This window comes from Apis florea, unplaced genomic scaffold, assembly GCF_048593485.1.
Source record: "Apis florea isolate Af1SG1 unplaced genomic scaffold, ASM4859348v1 contig_2492_pilon, whole genome shotgun sequence".
In the NCBI taxonomy this organism is placed as follows: domain Eukaryota; kingdom Metazoa; phylum Arthropoda; class Insecta; order Hymenoptera; family Apidae; genus Apis; species Apis florea.
In genome coordinates, this window is record NW_028256593.1 from 2,064,278 (window position 1) to 2,083,427 (window position 19,150).

The following is a 19,150-nucleotide window of genomic DNA, read 5'->3' on the forward strand; positions in this document are numbered from 1 at the left end:
CTCCACTGCTATTTCGTCGCTCCCTCGAGTTCTCTCTTCCTCCTCCTCCTCTTCTTCTTCTTCTTGTTGCCGCTGGTTCACCCAGTTCGCCGATCCGTTCCATTGCGGAAAGTCTTGCTCTCGATATTTCTGTTCATCTTTCTCTTTTCTTCTGGCACGAAAGATACGATCACGATAGATGTTCTGATCGTTATTTTCGAGGCGCAATTTTAAAGATGACAATAAGAGTGTTGTTGGGAAAAAAAGAAGATTTCGTGAGGTGAGATAATTAGCCACGGAGGAGGAAGGAAGGAAGTGTCGAAGAGTTCAGTCAAAGAAAGACCACCATTGACTTTCATCTCTTTCCCCCCTTTCATTCTCGTTCAAGTTCATTTTCCCGTCCATTCTCCCAACGATTCATCAAGAATTTCTCACGTTTCGAGGAGGCGAGACGCGCGCGGGAATTCGCGAGGAATGCGTCGAATCGATTTTTCGTTTTTTCCCCTTCGCTTTCACGAATCGCGTGAATCATGCATACTTGTTCACGCTATTGATCCACAACAATGATTTTCTTCGTGCATACAAAGGATCGGAATAAATTTTCATTTCAAATCTATCTTTTTTTTTTTTTTTTGTCGAATCGATCCATTTTTCGTCCATCGTCCAAATTCGAGGATCGATCGAAATTTCCTTCTCTCTATCTAATTGTCATCGTTCGAAGTCGTTGGCACGATCGTAGGTGTCAAGGCCCTGCACAGCTGCAAAGTTCCGTAATCGTAGAGACTATCGAAGCAGAGAAGCCAGAAGGTGGTAGGTGCCGCGTTAAAGGTCTTTACGTCTCGTTGCGCAAGAAGAATGTCGATCCATTAGGACCAGGCCAGGCCAGGCCATGCCAGCCACGGTAATCCACGACACTAACGATATCGAACAATTCGCATTGACACCGTTCCTTTATTCTCTCCCCCCTTTCTTTCTTCGCTTTCCCAATCGAATCCTTTGGTGACAAATCGAAACCTACGCGAGAGGGCACGTGAGATGTGGCGCCTTGTCGGGTAGATCGTCGTCAGGCGCGCTAGAGAATAACGAGAATAACCTTGTTTCTTCGATTATTTTCGAATAATACAATCCGATGGATTGTAGATCCAAAACTACGCGACAGACTATGAGTAATGATATCGCGATGAAATGTGGCCAGTTTATCGAGAGATAATTTTATGATCTTTTGTGAGCCACCACCAAGTGACTCGAAAGTGATCGTTGGAAAGATCGCCTACTAACATTTCGACGACAAGAATTTTTGAATTCTCGAGACGAGTCCGTGCAAGACAATATCTAGAAAGTAAGAACGTGGTCAAACTGACGACGGGCAGGCTATTGTCAGGCGCAACCTTGTTCCTTGATTCCACGATTCGGGCTCGGATCAAGGTTGTGGAACGTGCAAGTTCGATCGCTTTCTCGAGTAGAGGAAAACGTAATAAACGTACGATACACTGCTCGGTTTCTCCGCTGTTTTGCTTAAGGGACAAACACCGTCCGTACGCGTTACACCCACAGCGGTATAAAACATTTATACCGCGAGACTTTCTCTCGACAAGGAGAGCACTCGCGAGCGCCCCTTTGCCTGTGCAACCACGCGAGACGAACGCGGTGGAACAATGTGTCTTCTCGGCGCAATAAGAGTAACGGATATTCGGAGGCTCGTTCCTTGATCGAGGCTGGGTGGACCCCGTGCGCCGAGTAAACGCCGCGTTACGATTGGACGATGGATGAATTAGCCGATGCTCGATTACCATTCAACCTGGCGCCTACTATATCCGCCGCGCCTCGGACCTTCTGCGTACAAATCGAAGGCTAAATACGGCCGGCCATTGACTGTGCGCGCGTGCGCAGGTGCGGCGAAAAATTACGAGCGTAAAAATTCTGATCCGAACCGATCTCGAACCGTTCGTTGCCGCCCTTTGTTTTCGAGCGTGGCTCGAATTTCTCGATAAATAATATTGGAAACAGTTACGCCGAGCGGGTTGGATATTTTCATTTCGAACGTATATCGGCTTGTTTTGCGAGTCTATACGAGTTACTTATTGCGATTTATTTATTTATTTGTTTTGATGTTTAAAGTTAATGAGCAATGTCAAATGTGTTTTTCATCGAAATTATTTAAAAAAGAAAATCTATATATATATATATAAAATTGAATAATTTGTATTGGCTTTTTGGAAAGGAAGGATTCCTTTAAAAATACCACGCGATCATCTTACCGACCACGTTGATGGCTACAGTCATCATCGTTCCACCTACTTTATCTTTTTTCGCAATGGCATTTCGTGTTTTTTTTTTTTTTTTTTTGGATTTTTTTCTACCTCCTCGTACGTAAAACGGTTGCAAAACGCATCGCAAAGCGCATGACGCATCACGAAAACGCTCGCTTCACGTAGGTTTAGACGTCGGTCAGGACGTAGGATTTAATAGCCATGATCCTGTTCTCTCGTGATCCGAGAGAATTATATCGTTGACCGTGAAACTCATAGCTAGAATCTCGATGAGGAATACTTTTACCATTTGCCATTAACTGCAAAATATATCGATACACTCTACTCGAGAAATACTCGAGAACCTTGACTGCACTTTCGCGGAACTCGAGCTGCATTTCAATGGACCTTCACGGTTCAACCGATTTCTCGATACACTTTCGAGAGAGAGAGAGAAGTTTGTTCGCGAAATTTTCCAAAGAGGATCGATCTCTTTCTCGAGAATTTTTTCCTTCGTCACGAAAGGATTTCAGGGAGCGAGGATTCGTGGAAGGATTCCTTCAATGGATCGACGATTTAACGAGTTAAAAGGCCGCATTTCGAGTTTGACTTTCTCCATGTTCGAGTTCTAGATGGCATATGTAACGAACGTCGGCTCGATGCGTGAGTAGCTCTTCTCGTCCAGTCTCGCCTTGTGCGTCATCGATTCTTAAAACCTATGTCAATACCAGGATACACGGCAATCCTTTTACTCACAGATTGAGTTTCTTTCGCGCAAGTGATCTCTTCGATGTTAGGTCTATGAAACTCGTAGATTTCCTCGCGAATTTTTACCATCTTCCTCGACCTCGATGAAATAACAACACAAAGATTAAACTGTATTCTTGTTCAGAAGCGACGATAATGAGAAAGGTTTTTTATCAAAGCTTCATGTGTATGTATGAATCGATTTGAATGGCAGAGACAGGTTGTGAAGAATGCAATTGCACTTGGAGCAACAACGAGGAACTTTTTTCTGCTTTATGGCGTGGAAAAAGTGAGCGACACGTTTTCGCTGCTGTGTGTTTCAAAAATCGGATAGACAAATAACGTGAATATTTCTTAGAAGGAAGAAACTTGCAAGCATTCTTCTTTCGAGATCTTGTTGACACAACATGACAAGATTCGACGAACGACTCGCTATTCACGCATAAACGTGCATTTACGTTCGCGCGTTACATACAAATGTGTAATGTCTGCATACAATTATACCGAATTCTATTTTCACATAAAACACACTTAATAAAACGAATAAATATTAATAAGAACAGAAAAGCGATGTAATTTTAATACAAACGGTAGCAATTATCTAAAAATGAATTATCTGATAACCTAACAGAACAAACAAATAATTCTCTATGTAACACATCTTTCAATCAATTCTAAATAATACAAAATGAAAAACATATTTAATCAAGAAACGAGCAAACGAATCAATTCGAAATTTTAATAGTACAAAAAGTTAGAAATAATCTAAAATAAATCCATTCTTGTTGGGAACAATGTTGTTGCGCATCTGTATCACACACAATGATCAATTCTCTTTCGATCAACCTGCAATAAAAAAAATAGGAAAAAATTAGAACAAGTCTCTCTCTCTCTCTCTCTTTTTCGTAATCGTAACCCATAAACTTATCGATTCGATCCCAGATCCAATAACAGATCTCGATCACGTCGATAAGTTTGGTGGGGACACAGAGAAAGTGAATTTTGTAAAAGCGAATCGGAATCGTAGAAACGGAGTTACTCGATCGGTAACACACTCTTCCCGATTTTTCGATACACGCGTCCCTTCCCACGACATCAGAGGTTGTCTTCTCATCCGACTCGCTTTCTATTCCAACCGCGTCATCGTTCACGAATCCTACGAAAACGAAGTCGTGCACACGTTGCCGTGATTTCAATCAGGCGGTCCTCTTCCCCTCTCACGATTTTCCGCCGGTGGATTGGAACGCGGGTCACGAGAAAATGAACGAATTAACATCATTTCTCCAATTCTCCAATTTCGAAAGGAATCTTAACTTCATGGCTTTCCAGTTCTATCTTTCTCGAGGATGATTCTTCGCGTTGGCTGGAAAATATATATATATATATTGAAAAGTATAATATTGAATTTGAACGTGGAATTTATTGATATTTATCAAATTGTTATACTTGATTTGCTTTATTACAACTTTTTGCTATTTTATATCATGTCTCGTTGAATGCATTCTCTATGATATTGTGATATTATCCAATAATGGAGAAGAAAGGCAGGATTAAAATAATTATCGAATATAATGCAAAATCCAGCATTCAATTATCGAGGACGAAGGCAAGGCCATTTTCTAATTATCAATCCATTTCTTTAGAGGGTGTCCGATTAAAGAGATGGGCACGATTCCAGTGACCGGCAAGAATGCAGGGTATCAAAGTGAAATCTCCAAGTTGCAAAACATCCTCTCCCGACGTAAGGTCGGACACGACCAGCCCGTTCAATGTTAAGGACAGCCAAGAACCGGAATCTAAGACACGTGTGAATATCACCACAGATGACTTTCGCTCTCGAGCACAATACCTCCTCTTTTCGAATATCCCTCTTGGCCTCGTGTAAAAATACTCGTGTATACCTGGAAGAATGCATCGACGTGGACAGTTTTCGATTTCTTTCGTTCTGTACGATGATGAAACCTTGCGGCTCGAGGAATTTCATGGAAAGTGCCTTCGATCGTCATCGATCCTACCTCCGTGTCGGTAGACCGGTCCCAAAGAGGTTTAGCCTTTATTCCTTTATCTTTGATCGAGCAAAATCGGCAGAAATCAAATGGTGATTTAAGAGTTTCAGAAGAGTTTCGATCGAATTTCTTGTAAGACTTTTTTAATTTTATTATATTCGTGATTTGACGTGCAATTTTCCCTCGAAGGAAGGGGAAAAAAAAAAATTAGGTAAATATAATTGCATATGAAAATGATAATACGTAAAATAAGAATTAGAAATTATTATAATTAGAAATTAAATAATTGTCTTTAATATAAACGTAAAAAGGATACGTACCTCGTAAGAAAAATGCATTACAAAAGAGATAAATTAATCGTTTTTAAATACTGTTCCAACAATATAAACATTGAGTACGTATCTATCATATAATATTATCGAATAATTGGATAATCGATAACTCTATGTTGCAATTCTTTAAACGTTACTTTGTAATCTTCCATAAAAAGTCCATATTGTGAGAGATTACTGATCCAATATGGCGGCTCGCCCAATTTTCGAGAACTAAAAAAATATAATTTCTTCATTGATTTTCATCCCAGAGCAGCACTTGTACTCGTCGAGTGATTTAAAAATGGCGGCAAATTCAAACACGAAATACAGCCGATCTTATCATCAATATCGCAACGGATAACAGTCTCAAATGGTAATCTCTCTTTCAAATCAATCGGCTATACAAACCTGTCCGCTCACCGCGATAAAGCATCCGTGAAAGTCTTCCATACGCGCGTGTATACCTGTCGAGCATATTTTTCACGATATGGTCACGAATAGGTGTTACGTAACCCGACGTGTTGATTTGTCCTGGCGTTGAAAGACGCCACCAAACACAACGAGAAATGTTCGTTTTCTCGTTTCGCTGTCGGGCTAGAGAGTGATTTGTTCCACGATCTCTGTTCCCTTTTTAATTTGAAAGGGAAAGAGAGGTGTTTCGTTACGTCCGTCGCACGATTCTACTTCTCGATATATAGCTTTGATGCTCGTATTCCAGTTTCGCGAAACCGGACATCAACTTGACCCACATTGACCATCACCAATTTCCATTACGTTTCGTTACGCGGGATGGGACGACCTTAACATTGATGTACATAATGGAGCAGCTGGAGGTAGGCTGTGCAGGACGCCGATATCGATCAATAACGATGCGAGATACTTTAGTACTCGTATGCTATAGAAAACGATAAATGATAATGATACCTTCTCTGTTTGGGATTAATTTTTTTTTTTTTTTTATAGATATTCCGTTATTTTTAAAAAAGCATAATTTTTCTAATAATAAAGTACTTTATTTTGATTCCAGTTTCTTGGAAAAATGAAATTTATATAGGGATATAATATTGTTAAAAATATCGAAATATTTGTTCAATATTTTCGATATACTTACTACAATGCGTTCAGATTTCTTATGATTTTTTTGTGATTTTTTCCTCAAATAAAAATTTGAAAATATTCTTGTTTCAGAGGAAGATGCGTGTATAATGATTATGCGTATTATCTCTCGACATTGTTGCCCTTACAACGAATCTTCGGTAGCAGGGAAAGCGAATAAGGATCTTCTCACTCGGAGAAAGTCTTTTCCTCTTCCTCCCCATTTGAGCAACGTTTCGTTTTATTCTCGGCCGTCGTTATCGCGCGTTACTCGAAACACAAAATGCTCGTAGGAGTCGTAAACAAGACGGCCATATCTCTTTAAACGTATCCTTGCCACTCGCTAACTCTAAGAATAGAGATAAGAAAAGGTGTTTGGAAATAAGTAAAACTAAAAAATTCCTGAAAATTATAATACCTCGACAATAACTAATTTATATTACGCACTCAAGTTTCAACGATAACACGACGTACTAATGAGTTTCTGCAAAAACTTACCTCAGACACGCAACTTCCAAGTAATAACGGTAGATTTTGATTAATGCCGGATAATAAATTCCGCGAATTAATTACTCGGATTTGTAATACACGGTAATTTGTAATATGAATGGAATAGCAATGGAAATTTCTAAATATACATTTTTACACGTTCGTCAAATTCTGTTCTCCATGAAAGAATTTAACGATACGTAATATAGTGATAATAAAATTATAAGCAATAACGAACTATTTTTTTAACTTCAGTATATTATTCGCAATTGTTATTTTCTTTTATAATTATACTAATTATTAAATACTGAAAAATCTTGTTACACAACCAGGAAGACAATACATAATTAGTTTGCCATCGGTTTGTGTATGTGTTCAATTACACCTAGCAACAAACTTTCTTTTCAAATAACAAGATGAAATTACTCTTCCATAATTTTACGGATATTTTTTATATTATATATCTTATGTAACACGTATGCAAATGAACGATTAATTAACGTTTTATCGTTCATTTGAAAAAAATCACGCATTCATTTCGAACCTAACCTAAACCTCCAGTTGCTCGAGCAATGATCAACAGCGGACAAAGGCGAAACTAAACGAACAATATCGTCAACTTTTCCATTCGTGTCTCGCAAGACAAACTGTCGCGTTTAAAACGTTTCCAGTTTACGTGGTGAAGAAGGATGAACACGATTACACGTCCCTTTCAACTCGACAACTCGCGAGTTAAATGAAGTACAATTACGACTTATTCTCATCGCAGACGTACATTTCCTTGGGGAAATGCTCGACGATAGAACTCACGACACACAGTCAACCGAGTCTGCTCTGTTACAGTTTTGCGCAACATAATAAGAAATAATACACTTTTGCCGCGTTGCATTTCTATAATCGTTTCCTCGTTTCGCAATAACTTTCCGTTTTGCGACACGGGAGCGTTGTTGATGCTCTCCACTCGCGTTATTCACCAGATAACAGACGTCGCGTCTAACATTTTGCAGTATGTAGTGGTATCTTGCATCAAGACCACAAACTAACCTATTTGTAGAGTGGATTATTGTGCTGGCCAATTACGAAAGAGATAAATATGTTTTATCGAAAAACCTATTCGAATCAGCGTAAAGTTTAAAGACTTCGACCATTAAGATTTTAAAAAAAGGATAATTTTAAGATGCAGTTAACACTTTTGTTATTCATATTTGCCGTGTTTTGTTTAAGGTAAAAGTAACTGTTCTCATTAATTTTTTTTTCCAGCAAAATGTTATATTTAGCATTAATGTGAAACGTTAACGAGCGTTTAAAAATATAGAAACTAGTTTTACATTTTTTGCAATTACTACTTTTTGTTAATTGCTAGAAAACATTTAAAGTTTAATAATTCCGTAATTGTACCGTTGGATGCAAGTCTCTTTGATACTTAAATACTTAATTAAATTCTATATTCATTTTTTTTCTACAAATACTTCAGGAATTCTATTATTGTAAACTTACGCTTAGTTACAACATGTTTTGTGCGTCAATGTTGGCCAAGGAACTCGTATATTTTTCTAAAAATATAAAAACTGACAATTGTCGGTAAAGCTCTTCTCGTGTATCTCATAGTGCAATTGCAACAAGTGAGGAAAATAACGATGACGATGCAAAAATCTATTGTCGGAAAAAATTGTCGGAATTACAAAGTGTCGCTATATAATAATCGAAATATCTGATCGTATCACGAGTGATGCAGTCGAATGGTAACCTAAACGAGTCGCGATACCAGATATTCGAAACTTTCTAACGTTCGGACATACCGGAGAAACAGTTACGCAATTTCCTTCCGGCAATAGGTTATTTACTTTCGATCGTCATTGACCACGTCGTACTCGATCTAACAGGACTTAAGATTGATAAGCTATCGCCGTACCATTTCGAGAGAAACAACAAAAACGCAAAGAGTAAATTGGTCAAGAATTGCATATTGATATTTAAATCGTGTTTACATTACACAGTGCCCTATAATTGAATATATTTAGATGATAAATTTCTTTTATTTGTTTTTCTTTAAATCGTTTGAATATTATATACCAATCTCGATAAGGATATAATAAAGTTATTCGATACTGATCTTATTTTCATTTTCAAAATTGATAAAATATTAGGAAATTTATCTAGCAATTTGTTTAATTTTAAAAAATTGAATCTATTTATAAATTATTCTATTCTTATCACAATTTTCAAAATAGAATGTCACAAACCGAGCAATCCATAAAAAAATTACCTCTGTACCTGTCATTATATCAGTTTTGAAAAAAGTTAAAACCACAATCTCCTTTTTCCGAATACTTGTAAAAAATTTTGTTTATATCCTAACCTACTTACACGTACTTCATCTCTATTCATAACGGTGTAACGGAATCCCTTTTTTAAAAAAGCGAAAAATCCATCGCAAATATCGAAACGATGTCGTTTTGCCCGTCTACACGAATCTCAAACAAGCTGGTGGAGAAGACGCCACGTAGACAGATGAAACGCACGATCGTTATTACCGTTGCATCTGCCGCCACTGTGCCGGTGACTTCGACGACATTATCGAAAGGTCAACGTAGAACTGGTCGTCTCCGGCCACGAATCACGAACACATCCAACGCGAGATGCACTTTTAAAAGTCACTTGCAATGCGCGATGTAGGCTCACGGGTCACGTACATAAACGTGTAATGTATCCAATCTTATAATATATGTCAATTGAAATATATATATGTATATATAATAATAGTAATGAAAAATTGTCATACTTTGTTTGTTAGATGTGATAATTTAGGATTTTCGAGAAATCACTAGTTTCACTGTATATTTTACACCAATTATCTATATTTATGGAAAATTTTAAAATGTCGAAAAAAATATTAAAAGTTCGTGATTTTTAATAAACCTCAATAATATTTTCATCGAATCTTGTACGCGCGATTAGGAAGTCTGGGGATAAAATATATTTATTTTCTCTTGTTAAAAAAAAATCTCTTTATTAAGAAAATACTGTTGAGGAAAGAAAGAAAAATACTGGAAAACATTGTGATAATCGAATCGATCGTCATTTGCCTACAGCGGTCGTGTGCCGTGACAGAGGTCGAGTGAAACGGGAAATTCACTGCGGAATGTAGACCCTGTCAAGGATTACCGGTGAATAAAGACATCTATCATTCACCGATTCTTAATTAAATGCCATCGATTCGATTGCTAGTATTATTACTCTTCGCATAATCGTACGTATAGTCGTAAAACGAACAAAAAGCAATAACCTGTTTGGCCGAAAGGGGAAAAAATTAATTTCTTCGATCATCTCGTCTACCTTTCTCGATTTCTCGCCTCCTCTCCTGAACGTCCTCCTCCTCCTCCTCCTCCTCCTCCTCCTCCTGTTATCAGGCCGGTGGTGACACGACACGGATGGTCTTTGCGAGTGAAATGCTTCTCGCGACGGCCTCAAGGCCGACGAGATACCGCCTCTCACTTTCGTGTATAACCTCTCTATGCAGGAGAGGGCCTCGTCGAGTCAGTCCGCCTTTCGCCCTCTCCTCTCTTCCTCCCCTTCTTTCGTATATCCCCCTATTCAACCTGCATATTCTATTCTTCTCTTCCATTCCTCGTTCTCTTTGTGAACGAGGCTAAATGACCGGTGAAATCGCCTTAATCGTCTATATTCTCCATATTCCTTTTTTTACAGAAGTAAAGAAAAAAGAAAGATGCTCGATGAAAAAATCAAACGCGAATACGTAGAGAGAGAGAGAGAGAGAGAGAGAGAGAGGGAATTGGAAGCATTAAAGGAGAAGAATATAATAGAGTAGTAAGTGTTATAGGGATATATGGTGAGGTTATGTTTCAAAGTTTTTTTTTCGGGGAGTGGTAGCACGCGTTGCAAAGCGCGAGATGTATAAAAGATGAGAAGAGGGAGAGTGCAGATGGAGCACGCCCTCGACATTCCAAACATGCTCGTTGGAATTTCTCCTGCTTACATCCCACACGATCGTATCGTATGTAAATATAAGACGATGAAAAGTCAACTTACTTAGAGATAAAGATCATCGATCACGCGAACGATAGATTCGTCAAGGTTAAAAGCTCTTTGGCTATCTACCTGGGGGATAGATACACCCACGATCTCGAAAATTCTTATCTTTCCCCTACGGAAAATCTATTCTCGCGCGTACTTTTTTTTTTTTTTTTTACTTTTCAAACTCTATTGCGTGTGTGTTTTTCAGAATTTTTATTGTATTAATTTACATTTATACAGTTAAGTACCTTGAGTATTCGGTGAATGGCAGCCTTCTTCTATATATATATACATACATGTCATTTCGAATGTACTTTCTCCATTAGTGCGCAAACATAGTTATTACAAAACTGATAGTTACAGGTTTGTCCACGCATTTGTCACACTCTTTTCGTCATGTTTCAATTTTTTTCGCTTTTTAAACGCTAGGAGATTCGATATACGAGAAAAAGAGAGAGAGAGAGAGAGAGAGAAAAGAGAGAATTTTGCTCGCAAGTGTTGTATATGATTCAGAAATAAATTTCCATCGTTTTCGACGAGTGAGAACGTGGTCGATCGCTGTGATTGGATTAATTTTAAATTTAAAACTCGTCCCGCGCTAGTCGAACAAAGCTGGAAAATCCGCGATCTTCCCAGTGATTCGATTTAACCTCTGCGATACGGTTTCGGTTTCACTTGAACCTCTTCCCGCTGAGTCTCCTCCACCTCCTCTTGCAAAGGTTTGCCTCCCCTCGTTCCGCCAAACCTGCCGCGTCCCGTCGATTTCGTCTCGCTTGTGGCGCCGTTACTTTTGTTGCGGCTGTGCGTGGTGGCTCTGAAAGAGAAGATACTTCTTTTATCCTTTTTCTCGTTTTCTCGACAATTAAATTCGTCTCATTTATAAACAAATCTTAAATTAATGTTTCGAAACTTTATTTATAACTCTACTAAAAAAAAAAAAAAGAAAAAGAAAGAAAAGAAAGGAAAAGAAGATGGAATTCGTTACTTGGATTTAGGTGTCGTCGATTCGGTGGCAGTTTGGGTGGCAGTCTGGCTGTCTCGATGAGAGCTGCTGGGTCCCGCTTGAGCTCTTCTTCTCTTCAACGCGTCCAACAGGTCTTGATTCGACCTTAAACATAAACATTTTTTCTCAACGGATCTCAACAAGATCGTAGAAGGCAGGAATGAAAGCTGCGATTACCTGAAAGGTCTGACACCTCCGCGAACTTTCTTGGACGATTCGGTGGTCGTGGTCGGCGCCTCCTCCTGCTCTTGGTTATCCTCGAGCTCCTCCTCCTCCTCCTCCTCCGCCTCGGCGGCCGGCTGCTCGATCGCCTTCGCCGTGGTCGACTGCGCCTGCGTGTTAACAACGGTTCACTTATGGACGCGTTCTGCTCGCTCGACTCATTTAACACCAAACTTACCGACATTTCATGTATACCTATTCCTACCATGAGCGGTCAAATGCAAAAAAAAAACACTTGTATCTCAATATAGAAAGAGATTTTAGCTAATTAAAATATGGAAAGTATGGATTGCGTAAAGTAAACAATACAGAAAGTTGTGAATATTGAAAAATGGGTTGTATCTACATGATAGAAAAAGTCAATAAGTGATATGGCGATACAGTAACTTTGTATACTGTAGAGAAATTCTAAAGGAAATTTCAAAAACGGTGATTTGACCGGTCATTTGGTAGGTTTAAGTGTTAAGGGAAGTTTAAGGAACTCACGGCTGGCGCGGCTGATTTCCTGCCGACGTTCACTCGGCCTCGGGAGGACAACAGCCCTCCCAATCTACCGGAACCGGATCTGGCCGGGGCTGGGGTGACCGGTGCTGCTGCTGGCTCCTCCTCGTAATCGTATTCCTCCTCTGCCGATCTGGCCACGGCTATAAGACAGCCGATCGCTATAAATCTGTGAAACGTCGATCGATGCTTTTATCAATTACTTATTCTGAACGAGAAGCGATGAAGAAGAGAAGAAGAAATGTTTGATAAGCGAGAGTAGAGCGATGGCTTTTCTTCAATCACTTTGTCATAGACGGTTCAGCGCTCGTCGAGATTTACGGTGAAAAGTTAATTACACGATAATGGACGAGACAAAGAAAGTATTATTTCCTTGCTCATCAACGTTTCAGACTTTCGTCGACATATTTTTTCAGTACGGGGTTTCAATCGTATTCATAGAATACGATTTTGTTTGTAAAGTTGTGAGATTTTGCCTGTCTCTATTGCAACTCGAATTTCTCGTTCCTTTGCTTTCTCTCTCCGCAATAAGTACGTATTATCTATAAATCAGTTAGTTTTATTGCCAGCTGGTTGTTAGAGAAAGAGGTTAATAACATAATCGATAAGATGGATCCAACGGGGCATTTTGATTGATGCCGTGTGGTTGATTAATTAACATTCCGCACCGTGGCAGGAAATGCGGAAAGGTCAAGAAGATGTCGAGCGATGGTGAAAGGTGGATGGATCTCCAAGAAGTTAAGAAACGCTTTCTTGGCCGAGTAATCGACAACAACAGGAAGTTAACGATCGACATGCTCTTCCTCGAAATCGAAACTCCTCCAATTCTCCTCCAGCTGCGATCGGCTCTCGAAGGTATAATTTCAATCGTATAAACGCGTTATCAAGGAGCAAAGGTGTGTAATCCTTCTGCAAATGAAGATTTCGATTAAGAACAAAGAAAGTTTTAATTCGGATGAAAGAAAAGGATTTCGTCTCTAACATTTTTGAAAGTAACTTTAAGTACTTCCAGTTATTAATTCTCTCGGAAAATATGGAAGTCGGTTCGAGCATATGGCGAAACGAAGCTAATACGCGAGTTACATACAGTTGCAGAGGCAATGGAGCGGCGTGACAGCATCCATTGCTCCTTCACTTCCCCTCAGATACTTCACTTTTCTTCTCGATTTTCTCAAAACCACCCTTTTTAATTCCACTCTAATAATTTCATAAAGAGCTCCACTTGTCCTGGAAATTATCGAGCAATTAATAATTAATTTCTCTCGAAAAATATATCTCTCGCCATCTTGTCATCACATCCCTGCAAATCGCACTCCGTTTATCTTTCATTTTTCAAAATCAGTCGATCAACCATCTCTGCACGAAAAAAAGGAAGGGAAAATAGAAGAAGAAGAAATTTGCTCGTCCTCTTCGAGGAGGGGGGGGATCGCGATCGTTACGAAGGAATCGGTGGACAAAACCGGCGTGCAACCGCGGGTTTGTCGTTGTAGATCCGCATACAGCCGGATTTTGACCTGTGACATTCACGTACGAAACTCACTTTCTCTGCTTGGCTCGTGCAAGCCAGGCTAACTCTCAGGATTGGCCGATTGACGAAGCGTGCCCCTCGAGGAATACGTGATACGGCTCACAAATGTCACGAAAACTAGCCCGGGACGAAAAATCCGTGTGCTGCCCTCTATTTTCGAATGCAATCTCTCGAATGCGTGGAATTTTTAAAACGAGGGGCAATCAATCTCTCCCAACTTCGCTTCTGAGAGAATCGATTCTATCTTCGTAGCGTGCAATTTATTATTTCCCCCCCCTTTTTTTCTTTCGAACAAACGTGATAAAGTCGTTAATAAGAAGAACGTCGTTACATACGTGTCCTCGCTTTTCGACTTGGAGAGAAAAATCTAGAAAGGAGAAAAAAAAAAAAAAAAAAAAAATGCGTTGTAAAAATTATTATTCATTCCTCTCAGGATGTGTAACGTTCTGTGATTATAGGAAACGATAGCGATCGATAAACGAACGAAAGTTTCACTTACTCGTGTATATACGTGTATATACACTTTTATATACACCAACGGTGTACGTTCGAATGCAATTTGCAACACGTATATAATGTATCTTCTATATCCCAGAAGTCGAAAAAAAAAAAAAAAAAAGCGGAGATCCATCCGCAGCTGGAATGCAATTATTAGTCGCAATTATCAAATGATTATATCCGAGGATGTGACTCGATATTATGGGTTAAGGGAATAAAACGATTCCACGGTCAAAAGTTATTAGGCGATTTGATGCAATTCAATTTCTCGGTCCGGCAACCGCAATCGCGATTATGACACTTACGTTACGGTTGTTCGTTTTCGCGGTTTGCTTTTCCATAGAAAAATATCCATTTCTTTCCTTTTTTTTTTTTTTTTTAAATATGAATTACGTAGATATGTATGTGTATATATATATATATTTTTCTCGTTCACTTGTTTCTTTCGTCACGTGCGGAGAGAAATTACGGTTGAAAAGGAATCGAAGTTTCAGTGGCTTTCAAAAAGTCGTTGCGTAAGGAACGTCGTGCGATACGTTTTCACTAATACTTCAGTTTTTCCCCCCTCCCGTAACACGCTGGATATCAATGAAACCGCGTTTCATTTTAATCGTAACGATGAAATTTCTATTCGATTTCCTGGTCGGGAACAGGATCCGATACTTCTCTTGTCCGATGTTTGCATAACGTGCTTTTCTCCCGCGAGTTCTCGTTTGCCAAACAGCAACGTCGTCGAAATGTTGGTCAAAAAATTATTTTCCAATATTTGATACTATTTAATTATATTACAAAACTCGGGATTTTTTTTTCATCTCGATCGATTCGGTTACTGCGTTAGAATTATTATATCTCGCGCGATTTGGTGCGATAAATTAATAAGAAAAAAAAAAAAAAAAAAGAAAGAAAAAAGGTAAGGTAACATTTCTCAATAGAGATAATTATCTCTTTGTTGTTGCCTAACTCATATATTCGTTTCGAGCGATATACGCTCTTACGAAGCTGGTTAGGGTTAATAGAAATTCACGCGAGCATGTTAGACTCGGTCGACTTAAACGCGCAATGATCACTTGCGACAGATACCGAATACCACAAGATAGCCAGAGCAAGTACACCTTTCGATCGAGTATAACGACGTTCCGATCGGCCTTGATTCAAACTCGAAGTAGCGGTCGTAAAGCAATTATATATTCAACCGACTAAATTCTAATTCTAAATTCATACTACAAATACACTCACTCGAATCGAACAAAAAAAAAAAAAAAAGAAAAAGAATTCTTAATCGAATTCTTATACCAATCAAGTAAAAAAAAAAAAAAGAATTTTTTTCTTTTATACAAGAAAAAAAAAACACTTTACAAAACGTCACGATCAAAAGGATCACGTAGTAAGAAAAAAATACTTACGCGAATATAGCGAGCTTCATGGTTGTAGCTGGTTCGAGTGGCCGTGTCGATTGACGAAAAGATTGATTCCGGAAGCTGCCCTCGTGCAACGTGGAAACGTGGATGGCCGACTGTTACCACGGGCGCGAAGCCGCGAAGAATGAATATCGTGTGTAGAGGGAACCGAAAGCACACCACTGCAAACGCGGAGGCTGTGTACTTTGGAGTGCCGAGTCGGGTTTCCCCTTCTCTCTATATATATATGACTCTCTCACTCTCACTCTGCCAGCAACCACCCGTGCCGAACCCATCCACCTATCGTGCATGTGATATATCCTTCTCGATACCACGTAAAACAGCGATATCCATGTTGATTGTTCGAATTCATGGAATTTCGAATCACCGAATATCTCCTTGAATCCCTGGATAATTTTCATTTTACCCTTTCACGACGAAAGAAACGATTCCTGTTTCTCTTTCTGGTCGAATAAAATAACTGAACACTGGCTTGGGTCCGGATATCCTTGATATAACGCGTGAAGCGAGCAAGGTTGAACATTGTGTGTTCCTTTTTTTTTTTTTTTTGTCCATGCGTCTCCCCATTTGATTTTTTTTCTAGGTAGGAAAGGGTAACTTTCCGTGTCGCGGCCGAGAGAATTCGAAATACCGATCGGTAACACAGAGAGACGACTGAACGGATCGTGTGTCGATCGTCCCCCGAAACGAACGAATCGCTCTGCTTAGGACGTGTTTTATAGTTAGATAGAGCGCGCAACCAGTGAAAGTGAACACGATGCAGACCTGGTACTTGTCCAGAGAGCAAGAATGCCAGATACCCTGCTGATATCCTCTTCTGTGTCCTTTATTTCCTTTCTTCCTTCCATTTGCTTTTTCGTTTACACAGAAATTCCTGATCGATTTGAATCAGAAAACATTTGCTGAAAAAGTGAATTGGTTGCATTTTATTACTTATATAAATCGAAGGAAATGTTTGATGATAATAACGTTTAGGATAGATTAGGATAGATAACTGTGTTTCGAGAAATTCTTTATATAGAATCAACGGAAACTTATTCGAGAGAATTGCATGAGAGAGGTTATAAATTTCCAAGAGGTTGAGAAAAGTAATCTCGATGGTTTTGTTGGCTAGACAGGATGATTATCCTTGAAATTCCATGATGTCGTCGTCCTAAGACACTAAAGCTGGCTGACAGAAAAATTATTAACGTGAAAACTCGACAAGCTTGTTTTGTTTTCTCGACGTTTCTTAACTTTTTGTTTTATTCGAAGTCTCGACAAAACCCATTTTTTTCACGGATTAATTTGGCCATGACAGAATGGCAAAGATCAGAGAATAAAGTTTCGTGCTCCATTCAGTTTCGAAAGAAAAAGTATCGATACCTTGTGCAACTCGTGATCTATGCGCATACGACACGCGCAAATACTTGTTCGAGTCATGAACGAAATATATATATATATATACATACATACAAGCTGTTCCATAAGTATGAGAAATATTTTAGAAAATGATTTATGGTCTAAAAAAACCTTGATACGATAAATATATCTTCTGTTTGATCTTATTTATGAAATATAGTGACATTTATGTCGTATATTTTTATCCAGATAGCACAGAGATGTCTATTTTTACGATAACTTCTTGATTTAAAATTGAAATACAAATAATTATTGTTAATATTTTTTGAAATTTATATGAAATTTTTTCATGCTATTTAAATAAAATATCATTATTTCATTCATTAAATTGCTATGAAGCTACATAAATATAAAAAAATAAAAAAGTAGAAAAGTAAGGTTATATCTTACATCTTCTTATATCATTAGATTTTTTAAAAATACTTGAACTTCACTGAACTTCATTATGTTTCATTAATGTTTAAATTTACATTTACAAACAAATTTACAAACACATGTTTAATTTCAATTGAATACGGTAAAATTCCGTAAATTCCAGAAATATAAGCATGCCAATAATACGAATAATCACATAGCAATGCAATATAAACATTAAAATATAGCGTAACTATTTTAAGCATAAGGAGATACATAATTGTAAAAATGAGAAAGAAAATAAAATTCACTGTACCTCGAGAAAGAGAAAATTTTTAATTGTTTTTTTAAATATCAAATCAATTATCCAATCAATCGTCGAATATCTCCTATTTGTTAAATATTTCTTCATTTATTGTTAGATATCCTTTAACAAAAAAAAACAATCGTGATCGAGAAAAGTTAACCTCGTTATTGGTCTTCATTCGCTTTAGTTCGCGAATCATTTTGTTTATTGATAAAATCAATTCCAGACAGGTCGCTGTTCGAACTTCTCTCGAAGTCGTCGCGCTTGGAAAGATATTCAGGATCTTCCGTGTGTGTAAATGTCAAGAGGTATATTGCAACAAGTACAATTGCACATTTTATGTCTTAGCCGGTTCGTTACCACCTCGAGCTATCTTTCTCTCGGAGACTATTGTTAGCTACTATGTACATACAATACAGGGACGAATTCGAAGAAAAAACGTATAATAGAAATAAGAATCGATCCTCGTTTGTTAAAATTATTCACTTTCGTCAACTTTTTATCCAATTATTCTTATGCTTCTTGAAAATAAAACTAAATTTCTTTAATTGATCAAAATACGAATTTGAAAAAAAATTTTCCATAAATCTGTTTTCCTATGTACTACGAAATATACGACTCACACGACTGGTAAAACTTGTGCTGTCACCTCTCGGCAATATTTAGCAGCGTTCAAAAGGATTTTACGATCGAAGGATTTACCATCTTTATAAAATCGATTAAATAAACATATACTTTCATGTTGATTTATCGTTAACATATTTTTGAAAATTTTATTCTTTTTGATATTATTATTTTACAACAGAAAATATATTTTCAAATACGATCAAATTTATGGAAGCAGTTAAAACATTTACAAACATTTCTTATTCGAAAGAAAATTCGAACAGCGATTGAAAGAATTCAGATTTGAAAAGAATTCCAGGAAACGTATTTAGGTTTTGTTGAAAAGAATTCGTTGAAAAGAATTTGACAAAGGGCGAGGGGAATGGCGGCAAAAGACG

General features: G+C 38.1%; 1 protein-coding gene and 2 long non-coding RNA genes across 16 annotated transcripts; all 3 read right to left on the bottom strand.

Moving 5' to 3' along the window:
* Nucleotides 1–3,523: 3,523 nt before the first annotated feature.
* On the bottom strand, nt 3,524–11,078 carry LOC116414478 (uncharacterized). 13 transcript variants are annotated; one of them, XR_015291561.1, is made up of 8 exons: nt 10,216–11,078; nt 6,407–6,739; nt 5,704–6,190; nt 5,302–5,526; nt 4,877–5,119; nt 4,422–4,771; nt 4,156–4,338; nt 3,524–3,821 (listed from the first exon to the last, which is right to left on the bottom strand). It is a non-coding gene; the product is annotated as an uncharacterized LOC116414478 (long non-coding RNA). The 13 variants fall into 13 exon arrangements; XR_015291557.1 differs by lacking the exon at nt 10,216–11,078 and adding an exon at nt 6,889–8,271; XR_015291558.1 differs by having other exon boundaries at nt 3,524–4,338.
* Nucleotides 11,079–11,110: 32 nt separating this feature from the next.
* LOC105735612 (uncharacterized) lies at nt 11,111–18,742 on the bottom strand. Of its 2 annotated transcripts, XM_086906083.1 has the most exons (6): nt 18,156–18,742; nt 16,070–16,986; nt 12,626–12,809; nt 12,095–12,249; nt 11,900–12,022; nt 11,111–11,728 (listed from the first exon to the last, which is right to left on the bottom strand). In XM_086906083.1, exons 2-6 carry the CDS (start codon nt 16,087–16,089, stop codon nt 11,560–11,562), a joined length of 651 nt encoding a protein of 216 aa, XP_086762209.1. In that variant the 5' UTR covers nt 16,090–16,986; nt 18,156–18,742; the 3' UTR covers nt 11,111–11,559. The 2 variants fall into 2 exon arrangements, with proteins under 2 accessions (XP_086762209.1, XP_012342652.2); XM_012487198.3 differs by lacking the exon at nt 18,156–18,742 and having other exon boundaries at nt 16,070–17,771.
* On the bottom strand, nt 13,184–14,404 carry LOC147657918 (uncharacterized). Its single transcript, XR_015291567.1, has 3 exons — nt 14,181–14,404; nt 13,728–13,867; nt 13,184–13,549 (listed from the first exon to the last, which is right to left on the bottom strand). It is a non-coding gene; the product is annotated as an uncharacterized LOC147657918 (long non-coding RNA).
* Nucleotides 18,743–19,150: the final 408 nt, after the last annotated feature.

What these genes read in the sequence shown, in the direction of transcription:
- LOC105735612 (XM_086906083.1), bottom strand. Translation starts at nt 16,089, where the DNA reads ATGAAGCTCGCTATATTCGC. An exon ending in GGAAATCAGCCGCGCCAGCC is followed by an intron (nt 12,250 to 12,625) that starts GTGAGTTCCTTA and finishes GTTAACACGCAG; the next exon opens with GCGCAGTCGACCACGGCGAA. An exon ending in GGAGGTGTCAGACCTTTCAG is followed by an intron (nt 12,023 to 12,094) that starts GTAATCGCAGCT and finishes TTTATGTTTAAG; the next exon opens with GTCGAATCAAGACCTGTTGG.